The sequence below is a fragment of the Artibeus jamaicensis genome, unplaced genomic scaffold (genome assembly GCF_021234435.1).
Source record: "Artibeus jamaicensis isolate MK-2021 breed Jamaican fruit bat unplaced genomic scaffold, CSHL_Jam_final contig_432, whole genome shotgun sequence".
Classification (NCBI taxonomy): domain Eukaryota; kingdom Metazoa; phylum Chordata; class Mammalia; order Chiroptera; family Phyllostomidae; genus Artibeus; species Artibeus jamaicensis.
The window spans coordinates 5,371,747-5,394,339 of record NW_026521828.1 but is presented as its reverse complement, the minus strand read 5'-3'; the positions used below and the strand labels follow the sequence as shown (position 1 = coordinate 5,394,339).

Sequence of the window (22,593 nt, the reverse complement as noted above, 5' to 3'; positions counted from 1 at the left end):
GCTACGTGGCATTGAGCTTCGGCTATACTTGTGCCTCTGTTTCCTTGGGAGTTTAAAAAAAAAAGTACCAAACTCTAAGAGTTGTTTTGAAGCTTAGAATGCTCTGAGTCTGATAATGTAGCTGTTTTGATTATTAGAAAGAATCAGAAGCTCCCATGTAAATGGTTAGCATTGAGGCAAAGGGAATTGGGTTCCCTAGAATGTCGCCACGTTTCTCCTTCTCCATCCATCCCACCCAAAAGAATAAATGCCACTCTCTTGGGAGTTTCTTCTCTTAATTAAAATGTGTGTGTGTGCATGTGTGTGCATGGGGCGGGGGCCGGTGTGCAGATCAGGGTGACTGAGGGAATCAGATCAGTTTTAAAGGTCACCTTCAGTCCACAAGAGATGACAGTCTGGGCATTTTCTAGCCCCATCTTTTACGATGAAGCTTTGCCTCTGAACATCCAAGAGATCAGTTAGCATGGAAGGCATTTCTGGGATGTGTCCACCTGACCACACACCTAGACCTAGGCCTGTTCTCTCAGGTAAGGTAGACCAAGAAATTCTTAAACCTTGGAACCTAACTGGGACGTGTGGCAGGGCCACACACAGGCGGTCCCTGACAGCCTCGTGAACAAATGCGAGTTCACAGGTGATGTGAGAAGCACCGACCTATGACAAGAAAGCCACAGGGATGTAGGATGCTACTTCTCCACGAGCCATGCGGCCACTGTGGAGAGCCAGGATGACGTCCTTTATCACCCTTCTCTGGGAGAGCAGGATGATTCCCTTGGAAAGGACAGGGAGCCCTGGGAGGCCTCCTACCATTTTCCTGGTGAGAATACTCGCTGCCCACGATGGTGCAGCGCCGGAACACCATCTTGTTCTCGGTCAGTGTCCCTGTCTTGTCAGAGAAGATGTACTGGATCTGGCCCAGGTCCTCTGTGATGTTGAGGGCCCGGCACTGAATGGATGAATCGGTCTCTTCGTCATACAGGTCAAGGTCATTGTGTAGGAAGAAGACTTGCCCGAGTTTCACCAGCTCGATGGACACATACAGGGAGATCGGGATCAGCACCTGCGGGAGATTGAGACCCATCACGTCAGGCACCAGGTTGGGTCTTTGTCTCAGGACCATGTCTGGTGGGTGGCAAAGGCTTTCCATGGAAAGCTGAGGTTGGCTCACATGATGGACGTGCTCTGAGAAAGGAAAGGTCAATGACTCTGTGTGCCCCTTGAAATTCTTGGGGGGATCTGAAAAACAGACATGCCTTCTTCTAGCAGGGGAGTCTGGGATGAGGCAGGCACTTGCCACTGGTTGTTTAATGTGGAGCGGGGAGCAGGTGAGACGCTGTCCTGCCTCTGTGCAGAGTCCCTGGACTCCCCCCTTAGATCTCAGTGTCACTGAGGGTGGCTTCCCATCTGACAGGGATTCAGACCTATTGTCAACAGCTGGCCACGGATTCAGTGACTAATATCCATGGAGCACTTGCTGTGTGTTGCCTGTCATTCTAGGTCCTGGACACGGTTGTGAGCAGAACACTATCTCTGGCCTTGAAGACCTCAAATTCCAACAAACAGATAAATATATATCAGGTGGTGGTAAGTCTCATAGAGAAAAAGTAAAGAGGTAGAGGGTGATGGCTGGGAGGGACCTTGGAGTGGACGCCTGAAGGTGAGGGTGTGTCTCGGGGCTATCTGTGGGAGGAGGAGCTTTCCGGCAAACCCTGGACGGGTGTTTGGGAGGTGAGAGTAGGTACATGAGTGAGCAGCTGGGAGGGAGGGGGTCAGGGTCCAGATCACTCAGGGCTGATTGGCTGCAGTACGGACTTCGGACTCCAAGAGGATGTGAAACCACTGGAGAGGCCTGTGCAGAGCAGGGGTGTGATCTGATTCACACGTAGCAGATTACTCTGTTAAACGAATGAATGAACCAATGACTCAAAAACATTTGCCAGTAGAGGACAATGAACCACCCTCTAATAGGGCAAACATTAAAGGCAGATGAAGCCTCCTCGTCTTTCATAGATTGTAATTTCTTATAGAGCCTGAAGATCTTTTTCGTCCTTCTCTCATGTAGGTGCTCTGTGTTTGTTTCTTTCTCCTATATAGGGTCAGTTCCTTTTTTAAAAAAATTAAAATCTTGACTTATCAAATGCTCAAGCACCTGTGATTTCTTCCTCTCAGTGTTTAGGGCTCGACAGTCATTCCCTGAGCTACTTTACTTTATTCCCAGGTGTTAGGTTCCACCTGTTCAGTGCCTGGCAAAGGGGCAGGTGCACGTGGGTCCCTGTTGTAATCTTACTCTGATGTAGAAGAGCCTGATAGATATTTTTCTCTACTAGTATCTGGGGGCCAGTTTCCCTCACAACACAGGCTGGTCCTGCCTAGTCCCCAAATGCAAATATTTTCAAAGACCCACAGGAAAGCAATGAATGTCTCCCCATCTCAGTCCTGTTAGTTCTTTCTTGGGGCTGGCATTGATTTTCATTTCACACAGTTGTATGGGTATTGGCCACAGGTTTTGTGACCATGAGTGAGAGCGGACTTCCCACCTGGAGCAGGATGACCATCGTGAGGAACATGTAGAAGCCCCCAAGGGCGAGGGGTAGGAAGCTGCCCTGCGCATCTGGCACATCGAAGGGAGGGTGCTCTCTGAAGGTCCCGTTCCAGAGGCTGTGACCTGAGAGGAGGCAAAGCCAGGGTGAGACAGAATCTCCACTTAGTCCTGAGGCTGGTCAATTGCATCAGCCCTTGACCTATTCCTGGAAATGAGCGTGTTTTGGAGCAGCCCACCCCTGTTCTATATAATTAGCTGTGTGTGTGTGTGTGTTTGTGTTCCTTTAGCTCTGCAGTGGTCCTTCCTGTAGCCTACACATCAGTCTCTCGATAGGCATTATGTCTGTCTCACCACAGGTGACTAGCACGGGCATTACTTATATTTCCATGAAGTTCTGTTATATCGGGTTTGGCAAAAGGGAAAGGGATACGAAAGTGCATGGCTGGGGAGTCCTGACAACCCAGACCTTTGTCTAGTCTCTTTCCCTATGCATGTCCTTGTCCATCTACCCACCCATCCATTCCTTCATTCTCCTACTCATCCGTTCTCTGTTCATTCATGTCTCCATCCATCTCTCCATCCATCCTCCCTCCCTCGGTCTGACATTCATTAATTCAAGAAGGAATCAGCTCTAGTTCTTGTCCTTGAGAAGTTCCCTGCCAAGTCAGGGAGCCAGATGTACAGGGACAAATCTCCCACAGCTTGAGAGGTGCTATGCCAGAGCCTGCAATGCTCCGCGAGCACCTGGTGCAGGCTGAGCCCTCTGTCTCGTTGCCTGCAAATGGGGAGAAGAACACCCATCATCTGAAGATTAACCAGATGACGTGCATCCAGCACCTGCTAGCCTCTCCCTGGATCTCAGCATCCTCATCTGCCCTTCCCCATAGGGTTATTGTGAGGCTAGAAGAGCCTAAATGTGTGCAATGCTCTCAGCTCTAGAGTAGGCACTATAGGGACTAAAAAATAAAATGCTGCCTGGCCTCCAAGATGCTTCTTTTCCCAGGAGGTTGGGCCAAATGCCATCATATGTGGCAGGAGAAAGGAGACTCCCAGGCATGAGGTTAGGGGCCAACACATGGTACAGAGTAAGGGCCACTGGCCTTCAGAGGAGCCAGAGACCCTGGGAGAAGCCAGAGAAGGCTGCATAGTGGAGGAGGCCTTGCGGGCTCCTGGAACCTGGGTGGGTATGGGGTGCTCCGAAAGGCCTGGGAGGGCATGCTTGGCCATTAAAAAAAAAAAAAGACACACTTGTTACACAATCAAGGTAAATGTGTGATAAAGAACCGGAATGGTGTTGACTAAGAGCTTTCCCATCCTGCAGGGCCGTCTCTGTGCATTAGTCATCATTCTCAGGAAGAATAGGATTCCACCTCTCCCATACCTGCTCAATTTATTTATCGTGTGGGCGATCTGCCAAGCCACTTCTGGCTTGTCTGTGCTTTATCTCACTGTGTGACCTTTATAATCATTAACTTCCTTTCTCTGGAGACACAGTGAGATGATCTCAAACGTCCTTTCCAGCTCTGACACTCCTTGAAAAGCAGGTCCTGAAGCAAAGGTGACAGTTCCTGCAGTGTCTCAGAACACACGATGTGGCCACATGGAGTCGGATTCCTTGCTTGTCTGTGTCCCTCCCTCCAGGTGCCCTCCTCCCAGCCGTGGGCTGCTCGCATGGGGACTGCCATTAGACACGTCTGGGAAGTACTAATTAAACACTGCAGGCTGTCCAGAGGACTGAATTCCTCCATCTTCCCACTGGTGGCAGCACAACACATGCTCTCGGGCCCTAGGAAGGTCTTAGACTTTAAGACACTCTCCTTTAAAACCAGTGAAAAGGATGGTAGCTGGCGCAGGTGACTGAAGAGCTAACACCACCGCTGCTCCCAGTGTGGGGTCAGCAGGGGGTTCTGGACTCAGCACGCGAGTTCTCCCTCTTGCCCTTTCTTGGAGCTTTTTAGGGGCCCCTTAAGGGTCCTGAGAAGTAGCCTCAGGTGGGGGCAGAGTGGGTGAGAAGGAGGGTCCCTCAGTGCCTACACGCCAAGGCTCGGCATGAATGGCTTGGACCACTCACACCTTGCCTCCCTCAGCTCTCCACCCTGTGCAGGTGGGAAACTCAGCCCGGCTAGGTTCTGATCAGGTCACCACTCTTGCCTTGCTCTCACTGCACCAAATAGCCAACTGCTCCTCTGTCCAAACTGATTGCCTTTTCTACCTCTGTGCTCTCCCTGGGGTCAAGAGTGACATCTCTCTTACTTTGCACATCTGCCTGCCCCCTCCTGCCCCTGCCCCCTACCTGCCGACCTTCTCTGGGATTGCCTCCTGCTCCTTGATGCTTCCACAACACCTGTGGTCTCCAGTCCAGTGAAGAACGCCCCCTAAGGTGTCCACATCCCCAACCCCGTGGCCTGGGAATATGCTATCTTACATGGCAAAAGGAATTCTGTAGATGCAATTGATTAAGTTAAGGATCTTGAGATGAGGAAGAGCATCCAGGATCATCCGGTGGGCCCCTTGGTGTGATTACAGGTGTCCTTATAAATGGGAGGCGGAGGGAGAAGACAATGTGAGGAGTGTGAGATGTGAACTATCAGAGTGTGTTAGCGGAGTAATACACATTGAAGGCAGGGGAAGGAGCCATAGACCCAGGGACACAGGTGGTCACTGGAAGCTGAAAAGACAAGGGGCAGATTCTCTGTCTGGGGCCCCCAGAAGGAGCCAGGCCTGCAGACCTCTTGATCTTATTACGGTGATATTGATCTTGGACTTCTGAACCCCAGAGCTAACAGAATAGATGTGCTGTTCTAAACCAGTAAGTTTGTGTTAACTTGTTGTGACCCTCCGGTGGGGACAGACTGTTACGGGTCCCGTCCACGTGCCAGCTCCTTCCTGCTGCACCAGGAGCTCCAATGGACTCACCTTGTTTCATCTTCTCATGCTGAGAGAGGCCTGGCTTCCGTGAGTATTTCTTGGACAAATAAATAATAGATGATATTCCAATAGTTTCAGTAATTAGTACTTCTAGGAGATTTTCACACACATTTTTAGATCCCTGGTCTCTTGTGACAGGACAGGGGAGGCCTTACATTTGATGAACTCTATTTTATAGAGGAGGAAACTGAGGCTCAGAGAGTCGAAGAAAAAGATTACTGTGGCAGTGTGTATTGTTCTTTCCAGAACATTCCATACCTATCGCTCCAATGAGGCACATGAGGAAGAGGAGCCCGATGCAGAAGAAGATATCAGTGTTCATGCGGCGCTCGATCTTGCTGCGTTTGTACCGGGGGCCGCTGTTGTTCAGCATGGCTTTCGTCTCGTGGCCTTTGAGCAAAAATGAGGTTGTTAGTCTCCGGAATCCAGTCTGCCTCTGGCCTGGATCATGGCCTTCTCACAGGAGCCCACAGCCCCGGTGGGGTTCCTCCCCCAAACTGCATCTGCCCTGCCTCAGGGGGGCTGCTGAGAACTGCTGCAGGGGCCTCACATTATTGAGCATCTTGACATGCCAGGCCCTGGTGGGCACTGGTAGGGCTGCCATGCTTGGGCTGTGCCCTGCACAGATCTAGAGGTACCCCTCATTTTGCAGTTGTCATAGATTTGTAAGTTAATGGTGGCCCACTTCTGGTGAATGATGGTAAGTGGTTTAAAGGAAGGGCTTAAGCTATTTTGAGGAAGGGCTATCTTTTTCTAACTTGCACAAAGGCACTGTTAGTGCTAGTGGTGGTAGATAGTGCTAAGACAGATGACTCACCTTTTGGTGAAAATATACAAGGAAATAAATAAATAACCAAAGGTAGTAATGTGTCCCATGAAATAAACAGTCAATGAAGGGCTAATAAATGGGATGGTTTCAGAGAGCATGGTCACCGAAGGCCTCTCAGAAGAGATGACATTTGAAGAAGACTTGAAGGGAGAGAGAAGACTTGGGAGAAGAGGAGGGGGAACAGCAGGTGTCAAGGCCCTGGGGCAGGACACTGCTTAGGGCCAGCTGTTTTCCTGTTAGTTTCTTTGTCTGAGGTGTGGGCATGGCTTGGGCAAGAGAGGTCGGGCCTGAGGCCTTCACCCTGACATGAACTGTGCAGCGTGACTCATGCCTTGGAGTTCTGCCCACATAAAGTTTTGTTCAAAGAAAGGACAGCAAAATTGGAAATCTATCAATCTCATCCAATCACCCCTTTTCCTAGTTGGAGAAAAGTACAAGGAACTTGCCTAAAATGGAAGAGTAAATTAGTGCCAGAGTGACATGGGGCGCCCGGACCCCGATTCCCATCCCGCTTCCCTTCCCACCAGCACACGGCTGAGAGTTGAGCCGAGACTCTGCGTTCAGAGCTTGTGCTTGGGAAGGGCTGAATTTTAACTGCCATGCTGCCTTCCTCCGCAGTCAAGTGACAAGCCACCAATTACATCTCTTCTGTGCAAAACTGAAGGAGACGAATGTATCAGCTCCAGCAGTGAATGGGTTTAATGCTGTTCAGCTAGTTGCCCCATGGATTTAAAGCACAACCAGATGGTAGGAGTGAGCAAACTCTAGGCTTGTTGAATGGGACCGGGGTCACTGCCATTGCGAGGGGCATTCCACAGCACGGCGAGCACAGGACGACCGTGTCGATGACACTGCGCCTTCCTGCCTGCCTCAGGGTCACCCCACACAATGGGGCCTGGGACCACCCTCTTCAAACACCTGCTCCTTCTCACTTTCACGTTCCCTCTGTGCTTTCAGCCAAAGTTGGCCTTAAGGGGGAGGCAGTGGGGCGCAGCAGTTAGAACGTGGGCTCTAGAGTCAGAGTTAGACTCTGCAGGTCCTTGACCTTGGGTTATGTGGAATTAATCTTAGGAGACAAGTGACCTTGACAGACTTAACTGCTTGGCACCTCAATTCCCTGTGTGTAAAATGGGAGATAATGGTTGCGTGTGTGTTTGGGGCAGGGGAGTGGATGAATATACACTGAGCACCTACATGCATTCCTTGTACACAGCAGGGGCGCACACCTCTGCATTGGGCCTCTTCCCTGGAAAGCTCAGCTTGGCTTTTTTTGGGCTTTGACACCGAGCTGCTCCAATTTTGCCCATCCATACTATCCAGGGAGAGACTCTACACCTGTCGTTCTCAACCAGGGGGACTGAACTCCTCAGATGACATTTGGCGATGCCTTGAGAAATTTTGGTCATCACAGCTTGAGAAGGTGCTGCCGATGGCATCTAGTGGGTAGAGGCCAGGGATGCTGCTTGACATCCCACAGGACAGCCCCACCACAGAGAACAGTCTGGGCCACATGTCAACTGTGCCGAGGCTGGGCACGCCTGCTCTAGGTAACAACACGGGAAATGATTAGTACCCTTTCAGTACACCTTTGAGAGGGCATTTTGTACCCCTCACAGATCATTTCGTGGGAACCTTATGACCCTGCAAGGCAGGAACTCTCAGTCTCCCTGTGTTGACAGCTTAGCTGAACCAGCGCAGGAACATGCTGCTGGTGAGTGGAGTTTGCCGCAGGCAGCCCGACGCCCCTAGAACCACAGTGAACTCTCTCTCCAAATCTGTCCCCTCACGTACCACTCCCATGGGCCACACAGCGCTTCTTCTGTGTTTCTGACCACTCAGAGAGGCCAACTCTACACCTACATGGGGTTTCTTGGTGGGACAGAGGTTATCTTCAGTGGGTCTGCCGGAGGGCACTGAACTCCATTACTGAAGACCATTATAAACAGTCACCTGAACCAACAAATACAACCTCCCTTCCCTCAAATGAGGGAGATGTTTAAATGCTTATTTTTTTCTCTGACAGTCCCAAAAATGATTCTTAGGTAGACCGATGGTTAAAATGCTCTTCTATGTCCATCGAAAGTGGGGTTCTACTCAGACAAAAAAATTTAAAAGAAATCACACAACACAGCAAGCAAACTAAGTATTACAAGGTGTCCCAGTGAGTGGAAGCCCTAGGGAAATGTATTCTGGAGTCTTCCAGCGCAAGTGGAAGCCTTGGGGAGACTGTTTCTCTGCAGAGGAAGAAGCCTGCAGTTGTTATCATAACAACAGACACTTACTGGGAGCCCACTGGGTCCGGGCTATGCATTCCAGGGATACAGCCGTCTTAAGATTGCCCTGTAAGACTTTAGATTTCATAGTAAGAAATGTTGCTGTCTTTTTTTTTGTTCAAGAAAGTGAAATTGCAGTGGCAAGGAGAGACCAACCATCATAACTCAAGCCATAAAATGAATGAAGATAATGATAAAGACTTAACTGCAAAACAACACAGTGACCACCGGTCACGCCTTGGCGTGTTAGATACAGTGCGTTTCCCGTGTTGGGTCATTTGATCCTCACTAGTGCTCTCTGTGAGGCAGATGTTTTCCCCATTGTATAGATGAGGAAACTGAGGCATGAAAGATGAAGTTGTTCAGTTTGGTGAGGTTATTCCTCAGGCTCAACAACATATACTGCATCTTGCCTATTAGTGTTGCAAAACCATTTGGGGTGAATGATCAGGCATCTTTCTCCCTGTCTTGTTCAGCTGAGTGACAGTCACTGGGACTCTAATTATGGCTCCTGTGAACTGAATGAGCAGCTGGGATTCCAGCCTCAGTTTGCTCAGCTGGGAAATGGGAAGTTTATATGATCTACCCCTTGGAATTGACGGGAGTTCCCCCTGACTTGGAGGTAGATTTGGAGGAGGGCACAGAGGAGGAAGGATAAAAGAAAGGGACAAAAGGAAGTGTCACCTGCGTAGATGACGATGCCAGCAGCCACCTCGGTGTTTCTGATGGTGCAGCCTCGAAGCAGAAGGCTCTCACTGCCAAAGCCGGTCCTGGTCTGGTCAGGATGTTCCCTGGGGGTGAGGAAAGACAGGGGGCAGTTTGGTGGCCTCTCCATGTCACTGGGAACAATGGAACCTCAATGGCATCCCGGAACTAGAAGTGGTGAGTCAACACGACCCCTACCCTACCTCTGTTTCAGAAGAGCGATACGAATTCGGAATCTAATCTCCAAGTTCAGGTGCAACTTCTGGTTGCTGCTGGGAGGCTGGACCATTAGAAGGGCATTACCCACCCTAAGGAAGTCCTCGTTTGCCCACCTGAAGAGCAGCCCTCTGAAAAAGCCTGAAAACGGTTCGTGGGGGAAATAGCTTCTGGCCCTGTGAGGACTGTGGTCCGTTCCCCTCAGGCTGGGTTCACCTGCCCGCTGTCCCCTAGTGGCTGGGACTGGAACTGCATGGCCTGACCCCCGAGTCTTGGGTAGACACCAGGCAGTCCTGCCTCTGGTAGGGGAGCCAGGTAAGGAGGGGCCGCTGGCGGGCTCCTCTCCTTCCAGCTCCTTCTCTCACTGGCCCAGCTCCTGAACCTCCCTCCTCTGGCTCCATCACAGAAGATGGACCGTGGCCCTCAGTGCAATATACAGGGAGGCGGCTTCTTAAAGGCGGATAGAGTTTTTTCCTTGTTCTGGCCCAGGGAGCATTGCACTTTTCACCCCACACTAGAAAATTTCGGGTCCAGGCGACACAGTGATTACCTGGCGTCTGGCCCTTATTCCACCCAGATGGCTTTCCTTTGGGATTTTTAGGAATTTTAACTATAACTTCCCCATAACACTGGGGAGACCAAAAATACTAATCTGAACCAAAACTTCAGGGTTTTTCCTCCTTCTAACTTTCCAATAGTTCATTTTCCAGGTCTGGTATATGCCTTTTCCATGTATCAACTCAATCGTCATGACAGCCTGCTAAGCTAGGTCATGTGATCACACCCACATTACAGATGGGGAAACTGAGGCAAGTTCACAGACCTCCTAAGGGGCAGATCAGAGATTCAAACTCAGCAACTCAATATGCCAGTTACTCCTCACCGTGTTTATTAACCTGCTGTCTCTCATGTTATTTGACCCTTCAAGGCTCTGGGAAGTAAGCAGGGTGATTACCCTTCCTTGTGAAACAGGTGAAGTTCGGGGAGGGTGACAGATTTTTCCAAAGACCAACACCTAGTGAGACATCCCAGGGCTTGGGCACCCATGGCCCACATGACCCTGACCCCTGTGTGGCTTCACTGCTCGAGGGTTTGCAAAGCGGTGCCCCGGGACCTTACACTGAATCAGAGTCACTTCCCTGGGCTGGTCTTCTGAATTTAACAGGGATGTGTCTCCGTTGGGTGCTAGCATATTGCTAACTTTTTTCTAGCACTTATGTGTCTAACTTTCCCATCCAGGGTGGCTTGGGCAAATGATCGTCTGTAGGCAGAGCAGCCTCTCTCCACCTTGACACTGCTGACACCTCAGGCACGGTCTTTCTTTGTTGTGGGACCGTCCTGTGCCTTGCAGGCTGTTCTGCAGCACCTCTGGCCTCTCTCCACCACATGCCAGTGCCCCCTCCCTAGTGTGACAACCAGAAATGTCTCCAGACATTGTAAAGATTTCCTTGGGGCGGCAGAAGGGGTGGGTATCACTCCTTTTTGAGAACCACTGCTCTATCGAGATCTTTTTGTTTAAAAGTTGCATTTTCCAATCTGACATCCCTAACTTTCAAACAGAGGATTAAAAAGGATGCAGGACCATAGCGGAGGATTCTCCATCATTCCATGGTTGGCCACTAGGCTGACCTAAGGGACTTTTAGGGCTCACTCATGAGGCCTGGGCAGGTGAGGGAAGGCGTCTCTGGGGGCAGCAACCAAGGAGAGGGAGTGCTGGGGGTTAGGTGGGAAAGTTCTGTTTGAGATGGGGGGATGAACCCAGGTGGAAAGCTCCGAGAGGCTGGCTGCTGGACCAAGTTGTTTGGGGCAGAACAGAACCCCAGGGATGAGGCTGTTCTGGAAGAGGAAGGAGAGTGACTCCAGGAGCAGGTGACTCGGGATGAACCCAATTCACAAATCCCGGGTGCAAGGGACGGACTCCCTGCTGGGGGGCAGGTGGCAAACTCTACCTTGCCAGATCCCCGCCACGAATCCTCCTCTCCCCCAGGAGTCCATGCCCTTCTCTGTCTCCATCTGCTCGCTCGGTGGTTTCAAAAGGTCAGTGGCGTTTAAAAGCTGCTCTTCCTCTTGCGTTGTTCTGACCCCGTCCCCTCTCATGTTGCTCCTCATGACGCCCCATACGGCCTGAGGAAACGTGGATGGAGGGGTAGCACGGACACTGGTCTTCCCACTCCAGCTGGTGGAGAGGTCACCCCAGCAGGGCCGAGGGTGCCCACAGCGGGGAATGCACGCTGGCAGGGGGCTGGTGGTGGCGTGACAAGATCGGGTGTAAAGCCAGGCTTTGCCTTATACCTGCTGGGCACCTTCAGGTGAATCCTGAAACGTCTTAGATCATCAGATTCCCCATCTGAAAAATGGAATCATTTTTCCCTGGGTTGTTGTGTGGATTGAATGTGATGATGCTCTGTAAAACTACTCTAAAACCTGTCCAAGCACTATATAAGGACATTTATTCATACCTATTACCTTTTTTTTTTTTAGTAAGACCAATAGTCTAATGTGAGAGCACAATTTCAGTAAAATTTAAAATTCTTAGGCTGAACCAAAGTTGAGGAATAACAGTAATTGCATCAGCAATAGCCACCATTAACTGAGTACTCACTCTGGGTCCGTGGCTGTTTTAAGTGCTTTGCATAGGATAAACAACTTTATTCTTGGGAAAGAAAGATCTTGTAAGGTAGGTATGATAATCTTTATTTTACAGATGTGAAAACTAAGGCCCAGAGAGGTTAATTAATTTACTCAGGGTCACACAGCTTCATTAGTGATAGAATCTGCTTTCCAACCTACGTCTGCCAAACTCCAAAGTCCTTGTTCTCACCTACAATGCAATACAGGGTCTTCCAGAAAACCAATCTCAGTTAAATCTACGCTGCCTCCCCTGAATCAGAGTGTAGTCTTGATTCTGATGCTATTTCACCTCAGTTCTAAGAAACAACATTATGAAATCTAATCCTGCCAGATAATTAACTGTCACTCCAGCAACAAGAAACAGAATCAGAAAAGTTTCACAACTTAGGTTTCTCTAGCCTTTCTTTGTGATAAAGAAATGCATTTCCTCCAGACCTGAATGCTTCTCTGTTTGGCCATTTTGAGAAAAAAAAAAAACAAAAAACAAAAAAACGACGACAATGTTTTCTAGCTGCAGAGAAGATGTTCACTAGCAGCTCACGGGCATGAGATACTTACATGTAACCCTTGAATTTGCTGAGGTGGTTGTTGGGTTTCTCACACACGACGGTGCTGTGGAAACATTCTGGTTCGAACTGTACCCCCTGTGAGAAAGAGAACATCACGCAGTTATCATTGTTATTATTTTTGATGTCGCGAGGTTATTAAGAGGGATCTAGTTTTAATAGAATCATCAGGGAGCTAATCATGATTAGAACCATTGCAAATAAGGTAATCCCTGATTTGCTGTGCTGTGCTAGTCATAATGACTAGAGGAAAAAGTTAAATCCTCATTAAGGAGGAGAAAATAGATGCAAACAAAATTTGGATGCACAGCAGAGAAAAGCTGGATGACGGCATTTCTCTGTCCTGGGCCTTTTAGGTTCTGCAGCAGCATCTCTGGCTTCTGCCCCCTGGATGCCAGGCCTAGTTGTGACCAACAAAAATGCCTGGGGTTGAGTCGCTGGACCAGCTCTGCCCGACAGACCTTCCTGCAGTGATGGGAGTGTTCTAAGTCTGCTCCGTGTGGAGGCCATGAATGGCAGCTGGCTGTTGGAACATGGTAGGATGGCTAAGGAATTGATTTTTAGATTTCATTAGTTTTAGTTAGAGTTAAATAGCTACATGTGGCTAGTGGCTTCCACACTGGAAAGCAAAGAAATAGATGATCAAAAAGAAGAGATTATATATCATTCCATTTAGAGATAGCTACAGTTCATATTCTTGTGTATGTAATATTTCCGGGGTTTATAAATATATATATATACACACACACACACTTATGTATGGGCACACATATACCGTGATACATTTCGAAATGGAGATTTGGTGTTTATATACTTGAACACATTTTACATCTCATTAAAATTTTCTACATCCTTATTAGTGCCTGCATAGAAACCAATTGTCTGAATGCCACCGTATTTCATTTAATCATTTCACTCTTGAACATTTACATTGTTTCAATTTCTCCTGCTGTTACAAAAATTATGGGGAAATAGTTGCTATTAAAACAAAGTAAGCAGCATTTTCTGTATTCTCATTTCTGCCAGGCTCTGTGATAAGAACTTTACACTTATTATTTTCAAGCTCCCAATGATCCTAAGAAGTGGGAATTTTAATTATCCCCTCTTTGGAGTTGGAAGGACTGTAGCTCAGGAAGGTTAGGGTGGCTGCCCAAGGTCACCCCGGCATCGGGACTGGGACGCAAGTCTCACTGCAGACCGTCTGGTGTCACTTGCAGAGCACACTGCCCTCCGGTGAATATTCTTGGGGCAAAGTACTTTAAACACGTCCTTGGTTTTTTCTCCATTTTCCCTCTTTCAATGGGTAATTTACTTGTATAATCTTTTATAGTCCAATGGGGGAGGGGACACAACTAGGGGGAGGGAAATCTTGCTTTTTTAATGATATTGCATACTGACTACGACTGCATTCAACTCCTGAGCCTCAGTCTCCTCATCTGTAGAATGGGACCAGCACCGTCTCCTCTGTGCATCTGGTGTGCCCCAGAAGATAGGATCAGTGTGGGGAAGTTGTGAAAGGGCCAGAGTGCTAAGCAAATAAAAGGAAGGAGTGCTAGAGGCGGGGCTGCAAATGGTTTCCTGCCTGGAGCTTTTTGCACGGGGAGTGAATTTACAGCTGGAAGCTCCAAGGCACAGCTGCTCAAAGGGGCAAATTGATTAGAAGAAATGATAGCATTTTTCTGGCTTCGTGTAAATATACCATCCACTGGATCTGTGGGGATACCGGCATAAATAAACTCTCCAGTCTCTTGAAATAAATTACCCATCTAAGAGTTTCTAAAAATATGGCCCTCTTCCCTCCAGGTATCGATTCTTTCAGGGACAAACACTTGCCGGGTTCTGAGATGATGACAAATCATGCGGTAATTTGTCAGCTGCTTTCATGCCCCTGATTAAGCCGTGTGCTTCCCTCCCAATCCACACCATCAGCCCATCGCCGGCTTCCTAAATCCAAACTCATTTCAGAGAGGAGTGGCCGTGGGGTCTGAGAGCTTAAGGATCCTGCTGTGTAAGTCCCCGTAGCCAGTTTAATCGGACCTGCTGGATCCCCCTCAATGGCCAAGTTTTCCTCTCTCGTCCCTCCAAGGGGCTTCCTAGTGACCTTCTTCTTGAAGTGCTTTGCTTGTCTTCTGGGCTCTGGGCTCAGGTCCTCTGTCTCTCCTCAAGGAGGAGTGACCTGGCCCTTTCTAGCTCCCTGTCCCCTGGGCACCTTTCTCCCCTCCTGAACATGGGCGATGGTAAGGGATGTGTGGACCCTGCTGTGGCCAAAGGCAGACCCTGAGGCTCTGCTTGGACACATTTCCTGAGGCTCACTCCCAGGAGCTGAGAGAAGAGACTAAGGTCAGCAGGGCTTTGCCATGCCCACCCCCAACTCTGCCAGGTCCTTCATTTAATCAGTTCTGATTCCCTTCGGATTCACTCCTCCGAGTCCACCTAACCAGCTCTTCTCTGTGCACAGCCTCTTGATGGAAGTCCTACCGACAGCAAAATGGCTCATAGTCCTGGGAGCCATCAGTCAGGGTCCAGACAAAGACAAGCCCTTTGCAGAAAGGAGAGTGGGTATCTCTGCATCCACCCACCTTGAGCCAAGTCTACCTACCCTGAGCACTTACTATGTGCCAGGCACCTGTTCTTCACTTCTCATAGTAATTTTAAGAGGTTTTGACAGACATGCAAAGGGAGGCTGTACTAAAGCCATTGTTTTATGGTTGGTAAGTAACGAGTCGGGATTGCAATTCATATAATTGGAATCCAAAGCCAGTTGGAATCATGATCATCGTCACTGTTGTCGTCATCATCATCATCATTTATTCCTCTTCCTTCTCCTCTGTTATTAGGATTATTATTGCTACAGCTTCCATTGAATGCTTATTTAGTGTCAAGAAACAACTAAGTAATTTCATACGTGCTATTTCCTTCAATTCCCCAACAAGGGCCTGACTAGTCTCCCCTTCACTCATTCATGCATTTCAACATTTCTGACTGCCCATGATTTCTGAGCCATAGGGAAGGGAGAATCAGAGAGGAGAGGTAGGTAGTGGAGAGAAATCAATGATTGCAGCCATAAAACAACCTAAAGTCCCCAGTTTAGGTCATGTGCATCAACAGCGTTACCTAGGAGAGCATGGGAAGTTCAGCCAAGGGTTGGTGTGTAACCACTCTCCGGGTTAAGGTACTCCTCACCCGCCGACTGCCGAGATGTAGCAAACTGCATCCTCCCAGGCCCCCTGGGAAGCCCAGGGGGAAGCAAACAGCTGGAAGTATATTCCATTTTGCTTGAACTAGCCTCCACTTTGACTTTTCTAGGCTTCCTTCCCACCGATCTTCACAGCTGAATTTCAGGTTGGTCTGTGCCCAGGATTACATAAATGCATACAAGTATGAATGATCTTCTGAAATTCTTTGGACTGGATCACTGTTCTCTGGAGACTCACCATCCATTCTACTGCTTTCCCATGAACAACCTTTTCTTCTTAGGAAACTACCTCCCATCCCGGGTTCGTAATTTCAATGGGAACATATATCAAGATGCCTTGCCCACTAGACTCTCCCACTGTGGGACTCTGACTTGAGTGGAGTGATTCAAGGAAGAAAAAACAAATGAGAGCACTAAGTCAGTGTGGCTACCAATCTCTCCCACTGCGCTGCTTCCTGGTTCTGGTTCCTGGGAGCTGTGCCGTGGGCTCCCTTCTTCCATGCCACCTTCCGCCCCGTTTTTCCAATAATTCTGTTCTGCTTAAGTTAGATCACTTCTGTTGCCTGCAGACAAATCTGCACTGTGCCTAATCGACACAGTGGCTTACTCAGTCACATGGGCATATCTGGGCCTTTAAAAAGTAACGATGTTTATTAATTTGGTAAAATTATAGTCCAGGAATAAATGCTGCCTCTTATTTATTTGATCTGATTTGATCTTCCCAACTCTCCTGCGACAGGTTCAGGGCAGGTTATTCCATTGTTTGGGAAAGGACACTGAGCGCTGATTCCACTTAGTGACTTATGCAAGGTCACAATAGCTCGTGAGCACGCAGGTTTGTCCAATTCTAAAACATGCATTGTTCTTTGCCTGATGTAACCGTTTAACCCTCTGGGCCTTTTTCATGATTTCCCCTTCAAGTTTTCCATATTGACAAGTCTTTTAAACTTACACAAGCTCAACAGCTACACCTCTTAAGGACACATCTATCCACAACAGACCCTTACGATCTCTCCTTCCTTTGAGCCTAGACAGTTCTTAAATATCCATACCACTCACTTTGAACTTTTCTTACACTTTTAAGTGTCAAGTGCCAAGCTGTTCCTATAAGCCAGTTGGTAGATTAAGCTTTGCGACTGGTCTGCAAATTCCCATATGCACCAAAATATCATCTATAGACAGGGTAAAAATAAGCCTCACATATATGTTGTTTTCCAAATTTTTACATAGGAATTCTTGAAATCAATTATGAATTCATTAAAAAAAGCAATCAGATTCATAGTAACTTTTTATATTATTTTCTTAAATAATTGACTCTGAATGGGCAACTACTTTCAGGGAGGAGAGCTTGGAAATGAGGTGGCTTATCAAAATTTTTTGATAGTCACAAGGGTCTTTATAGCTTATAAAATGGACTCATACTCCTAAAGTCTTAGAGGATAGGAAGTGTATCTTAGACCAGTTTGAAAGCCCTCCTTGGCTGTTAGGAGGTATTTAAGAAAGATGTTATAAATTGAAAAAAGAGAAATCAGCTAAACTCTTTCCTTAAACACAGAATGCATTTATTTACTGAGTTTTTACTGGGACCCTGGGACACTGTGGAAGAGGAGAGTTGAGCCAGGGCTCACCATGCACCTGTGCAGCTCTGAGCGTCTGGTTCCCACACAGCCCTCAGGCCAGATGCCCAGAAGAAAAACCCCTCTCTCCCATCTCCCCCCCCCCCCACACACACACAGGGGTTAGGATGGTAGTGCAGGGGCAGGAACTCATCTGCAGAGTTCCCGTGGGCTTTGCAGGTGTTAGGGGTGACTGGGCACACAGTCTCCGCCAGCCCTGGCAGCTGTGCAGGAGGGACAATGCAATCTTGCAAAAATACTATTTAAAGCTTTGCCCTCCCTTCCTTCCTTCCTTCCTTCCTTCCTTCCTTCCTTCCTTCCTTCCTTCCTTCCTTCCTTCCTTCCTCCCTCCTTCCTTCCTTCCTTCCTTCCCTCCCTCCCTCCCTCCCTTCCCTCCTTCCCCCCTCCCTCTCTCCTGTTCTCTCATTCTCTCTCTCCATACTGGTTTGGATACACTGTAGAAGCAAATGTTCTTCACGCCCCAGCTGCTGAGCCAGCTTCCCTTCCTGGCATACAAATGAACCCACAGACGTCTGAGAATCCCATCTGAAAACTAATGACAGTTCCCGGCACTTGGTAACCTTCCTGCTGCCGGGTCAGGCAGGAGTTCTTTCCAAGATCAGCCACCACAGGATAGGGCGACCCGCTGTCATGGCCCCTCTGATCTGGATGAGGAAATTGCCTGCGTGTCCAATCACTCCTTGTCTCTGCTTGTGGGACTGATTCCCGCCAAAGCACCCAGATTGGACTGGAGGGCTGAGGGAGGAAGGCTCTATCTTACAGTCTGTTCCCTCTTCTCAAGCGATAAACACTGACTAAATTTAATCTTGCAATCCCTTTTTATAAGTTGACATAAAACTATGTTCGTGTTAGGTGTCAACATAAGGCTACCGAGGTTGTGGCAAAAGAACTCAGGTGCCAATTTGAAGATGCTCCCACTGGCTACAGATGGGACGGTCAATAAGATAATAACAGCACTGATTTGACATCCACCAAATATACTGAAATCCACAAGTTCATGTGGAAAATAAAGAAGAAAGACTCATTGGCCACCTTTGGAAGATGCTAGGGAGTCAACTCATGAAACACTGACATAAACAAACAAAACTCAGATCCATCCAGGATCTGATTTAGGCACTACATTTAACTACCGATGTTAGGAATACGTCATACCAGGAAATGTGCTAAATGGCACTGCAATCAGCAAAACCAAGACTATGGGAGATTTTACAGGGCAAACAACCTGGTTTATTCAGCAACAAAATGCAAACATACAAAAAAGAAAATAAAAAAGAAAGCAGAATAGTCAACCTATAGCGTAAAAGAGGTTTAGGAAACTAAACTCGATCTTTGGCCTTCTTTGAGTCCTGATTCAGAGAAACTGAAAACGTGAAGCACTGACTTGCAAGTCAATGTCAAGGAATGATTGTGAATAGTTTAGGCATGACAGTGATAAACTGGTATTTTTAAAAATTGTATTCTTAAGAGACAGATATTAAAATATTTATGGGTGAAATGTTGTGACATGAAAGATTGGCTTCAAAATAATTTGCAGAGAAAAGAGGGGATATGGATAAAACAGGACTGATCATGAGTCAATTATTAAAATGAGGTGATGGTGAGCCCAGGTCTGCGAACCAGAGGATCGCGGTTCAATTCCCAGTCAGGGCACATGCCTGGGTTGCAAGCCAGTTCCCTGCAGGCCACTTCCCAGCATGGGATGCACTAGAGGTAACCATACATTGATGTTTCTCTCCCTCTCTCCTTCCCCTCTAAACATAAATAAATAAATAAACATTTTAAAAAAATAAAATAAAATGAGGTGATGGTACATAAAAATTCATCATAGTATTCTCTGTCCTTTTGCATATACTTGAAAGTTTTCTGTAATAAAATTCTTCTTTATCTTCTTTTTAGAAGATAAAGAAAGAAAGGAAGGAAGGCCCTGGCTGGTATAGCTCAGTGGATTGAGCGCGGGCCTTTGAACCAAAGGGTTGTGGTTCCCCATTCCCAGTCAGGGCACATGCCTGGGTTGCAGGCCAGTTCCTGGCGGGGGATGCAACGTGTGAATGCATCAACCACACATTGATATTTCTCTCCCTCTCTTCTTCTCTTCCCCTCTAAAGATAAATAAATAAAATCTTTAGAAGGAAGGAAGGAAGGAAGGAAGGAAGGAAGGAAGGAGAGTTTAAATCTGAAGAGAGTCAATTGCTAGCAGGGCTGCTTAACTGCTTTTTTCTTTTGTGACATGGGGTGATCAAAAATGCTTATTTCGTAGGGTTATTTATGAGGAGTAGAAAGAGGTAACAGGTACCTCACACTTAGAAGAACTGTCTGTGCCTATTTAATGTCCTCAATCAAGTTATTGATGTTACTTGTTATTATTATATGTTATTAAGTAGATCCTATGTTAACAGAACCCGAAACAATATGATCGTGGCTCAACACTGAAGCAGTGTTCAACAGGGAGAAAGACTGAATGTTAACCTTAACGGAAATCTGGAACAACCTGTCAGGGGCAGGCCTCATTGCAGAATCCACCGGGAAAGAGGATTTTTCTCTGGTTCTCAGGGCAGGCAAGGCTGAGATGACTCACTGCTTGCTACCTTTTGCTTTAACTTGAGGAGTGGCACCGCTGAACTGGGATGGCAATAAATGACTTCCTGTCCCTTCTCAATCTGTGAGCAAAGTGCACCTCTGCCTAAATACAGGGCAGGCAAAGGTCGGTTTACAGTTGTTCACCTGGAAAGTAACGTGATAATTACTAACACAAGAATGAACTGTGTTTCGTGTTCTCACAACTGTAAACCTACTTTTGCCCCACCTGGATGTTCAAGTCGGCAGGCACTTTCACTGCGGAGGGCCCAAGCTCCAGTGGCTGTTCACAGTTGAGGAAATGCCTGAGCCATCAGTCGGATGCAAGCTAGTTAAAAGGGAGAGCCAACTGAGAATCTTTAACCAGAGCAATAAACAGGTAAGCACAATGATTACAATAATAAATGATGCCCGAGGCCAGGGCTTCCCAACTTTAATGTGTACACAAACCACGGGGTGGGGGGGTCTGGTTAAACTGCAGATTCTGGTTCTCTGTGGGGTAGGGTGTGAGTGTCCACACCCACGCCTCACTTGGTGTAGCGAGTTCTTGGTTGGCACCAGGAAATAATCAGACACATGCTTCAGTACAACCCAGGCATTGGCGATTTGAATGACAGGTAATAGCTGTTCAAGAGAAAAACCACAGGTCCCAATGGCATCACTTGCGTTAAAGCTAATGATACCAAACCTAGATTTACTACCTGGTCTAATTGCCATGTCAGCCTCTCTTGGTCATGTAACCTTAATCAACCAGTCTGGAATTTTCTGGTCAACATCAATGAAGTAGCCTGTCATGTTGGGTTCTTGTCACCCTCCTCCCCCACTTTGCCGTCTGACCCCATAAAAAGAAGAATCAATCTGCACTATAAAAACCCTCATCATTCCTTTTCCTCTAAAATATGTCCTAGTCTAAAAATAATCCTTTCTTTCCTTTTGTTAATAGCTCACTTGCCCACCCTTCTTCTCATGAAATCTTTCCATGTTTGCAGCTCCCCAGAGCAGCCTCCTAGCTGCTAGATAGGACCTGAGTCATGACTCACTTAATCCAGCTGGTTACATCTTCAGATCTATTCAGCTGAATGTTGTTCTTTAACACCAGGAATGTGTTTGATGTGAAATAAATTGGAAGAATTAATTTCCGATTCTTTGGTTTGGATGTTGCTTCATTTCCCAAAATGAATGGCACATACTTGTTTTCAGATGTTAAATGCCAAGTGCCCATCTTGGAAATCCCTTTAAAGATGAGTTTTCAGGCAGCGGAATGCCACTGGAGAGAAACTGTACCATTTAATTCTCTAAGGACGTCCTCTCAGCATAATCCCAATTTGCGATTCCTTCTCTTCCTGTCCTTTTCCCCAGCAAGGGGATATGGCAATACATATTTCATGGACAAGTCAATACTTTTGTGAATTGAAAGATGGCCCATCACAATAAAAATTTCGACTGAAAAAAGAAAAACTGGCTTGGTCCAAGTTGAATTCTGAGAAAAGGGTTTTGAAACGAACTCTTTGGCAACCTTGAGATTGATGCTCTGTCAGAGAAGGAAGAGTCTGTTGAGAAGCCCTTTCATGTTTTAGAATTCCCTTGGAATCTCAATGGGAAAGGAAAGAGTGAACTGCCCAAGCTACAAGGATTGTCAACTTCTCCACCACTCTGCCCATTGTGATGCTGGGTGTTCTACGGTCCAGTGTAATATTTTGCCCCAATTTCCCCAGGAATGCCCAAAATTACTGTGCTGAACAAGGGTTCTGAGGTCAAATAAGTTTGGAAAGTTCAGAGTTAGAGAGTTTAGCCAGCCTCTTGACTCCAAACCTTCTTGGTTTGGAGACCTTAGTGTGTTGATATGTATTGGAAAGGCCAAGGAGGGTCCACAGGCACAGGCTTTGACTAGGAACCTTGTTTTTCAAGAACTATGGCTTGAGCTAGGGGTTTGGCAGACTCTGCCTTGAGACACTGGCCAAGGGGAGCTGGAACAAGGTTCCTGTGACTGACTTCGCACTGACAGAATGTGGCCACCTCTCAGCATCTGTGACAGGGTGACAATGGGTGTGGGGATATGTGGGGGGTGGGAGGTTTCCAGAAATCCCTGTGGTTAGTGACAACCCTTTCAGCAAGGTAAAAGTCTCATAGATAGTAGGGATTTAGAGAAAAAACAAGCTAACGAAAGCCATCAATACTTATTTAAGATATTAGATTTCTAAACAATCCATATTTGTAGGTGTTCAAAATCTGAGGCAATCAGTGAAATTTGCCTCTTCCATGCCTCAGCATTTTCACCTGTAAAATGGGGCTAGTAATGCCCACCTCATACGGTGGTAGCAAGGACTAAAATAGACAGTGCAGGTAAGAAGCACAAAGGTGGTAGTTTTGTTCTCACTGCTCTAAGGCACCTTCCTTTTATTGTACAGCTTTTCAAGGAGGTGGTGGTAGGTTCACGTCAAGATAATCTGGGAAAACGCTTAAAAAATACATGTCCAGACCCAGGGCATGTACTTG

The 22,593-nt window shown here is 47.4% G+C and overlaps 1 protein-coding gene across 3 annotated transcripts in view; it reads right to left on the bottom strand.

Annotated features, from left to right (window-relative positions):
• Window positions 1-22,593, bottom strand: part of ATP10B (ATPase phospholipid transporting 10B (putative)) — a 344,681-nt gene that overhangs the window by 44,169 nt on the left and 277,919 nt on the right. For all 3 annotated transcript variants that reach the window (XM_053665940.1, XM_053665941.1, XM_053665942.1), the window contains 5 exons: window positions 12,683-12,768; window positions 9,257-9,363; window positions 5,729-5,860; window positions 2,538-2,665; window positions 808-1,060 (listed from right to left, as the gene is read on the bottom strand). In XM_053665940.1, coding sequence (XP_053521915.1) covers window positions 808-1,060; window positions 2,538-2,665; window positions 5,729-5,860; window positions 9,257-9,363; window positions 12,683-12,768 — 706 coding nt within the window. The remainder of the gene's footprint in view (window positions 1-807; window positions 1,061-2,537; window positions 2,666-5,728; window positions 5,861-9,256; window positions 9,364-12,682; window positions 12,769-22,593) is intronic.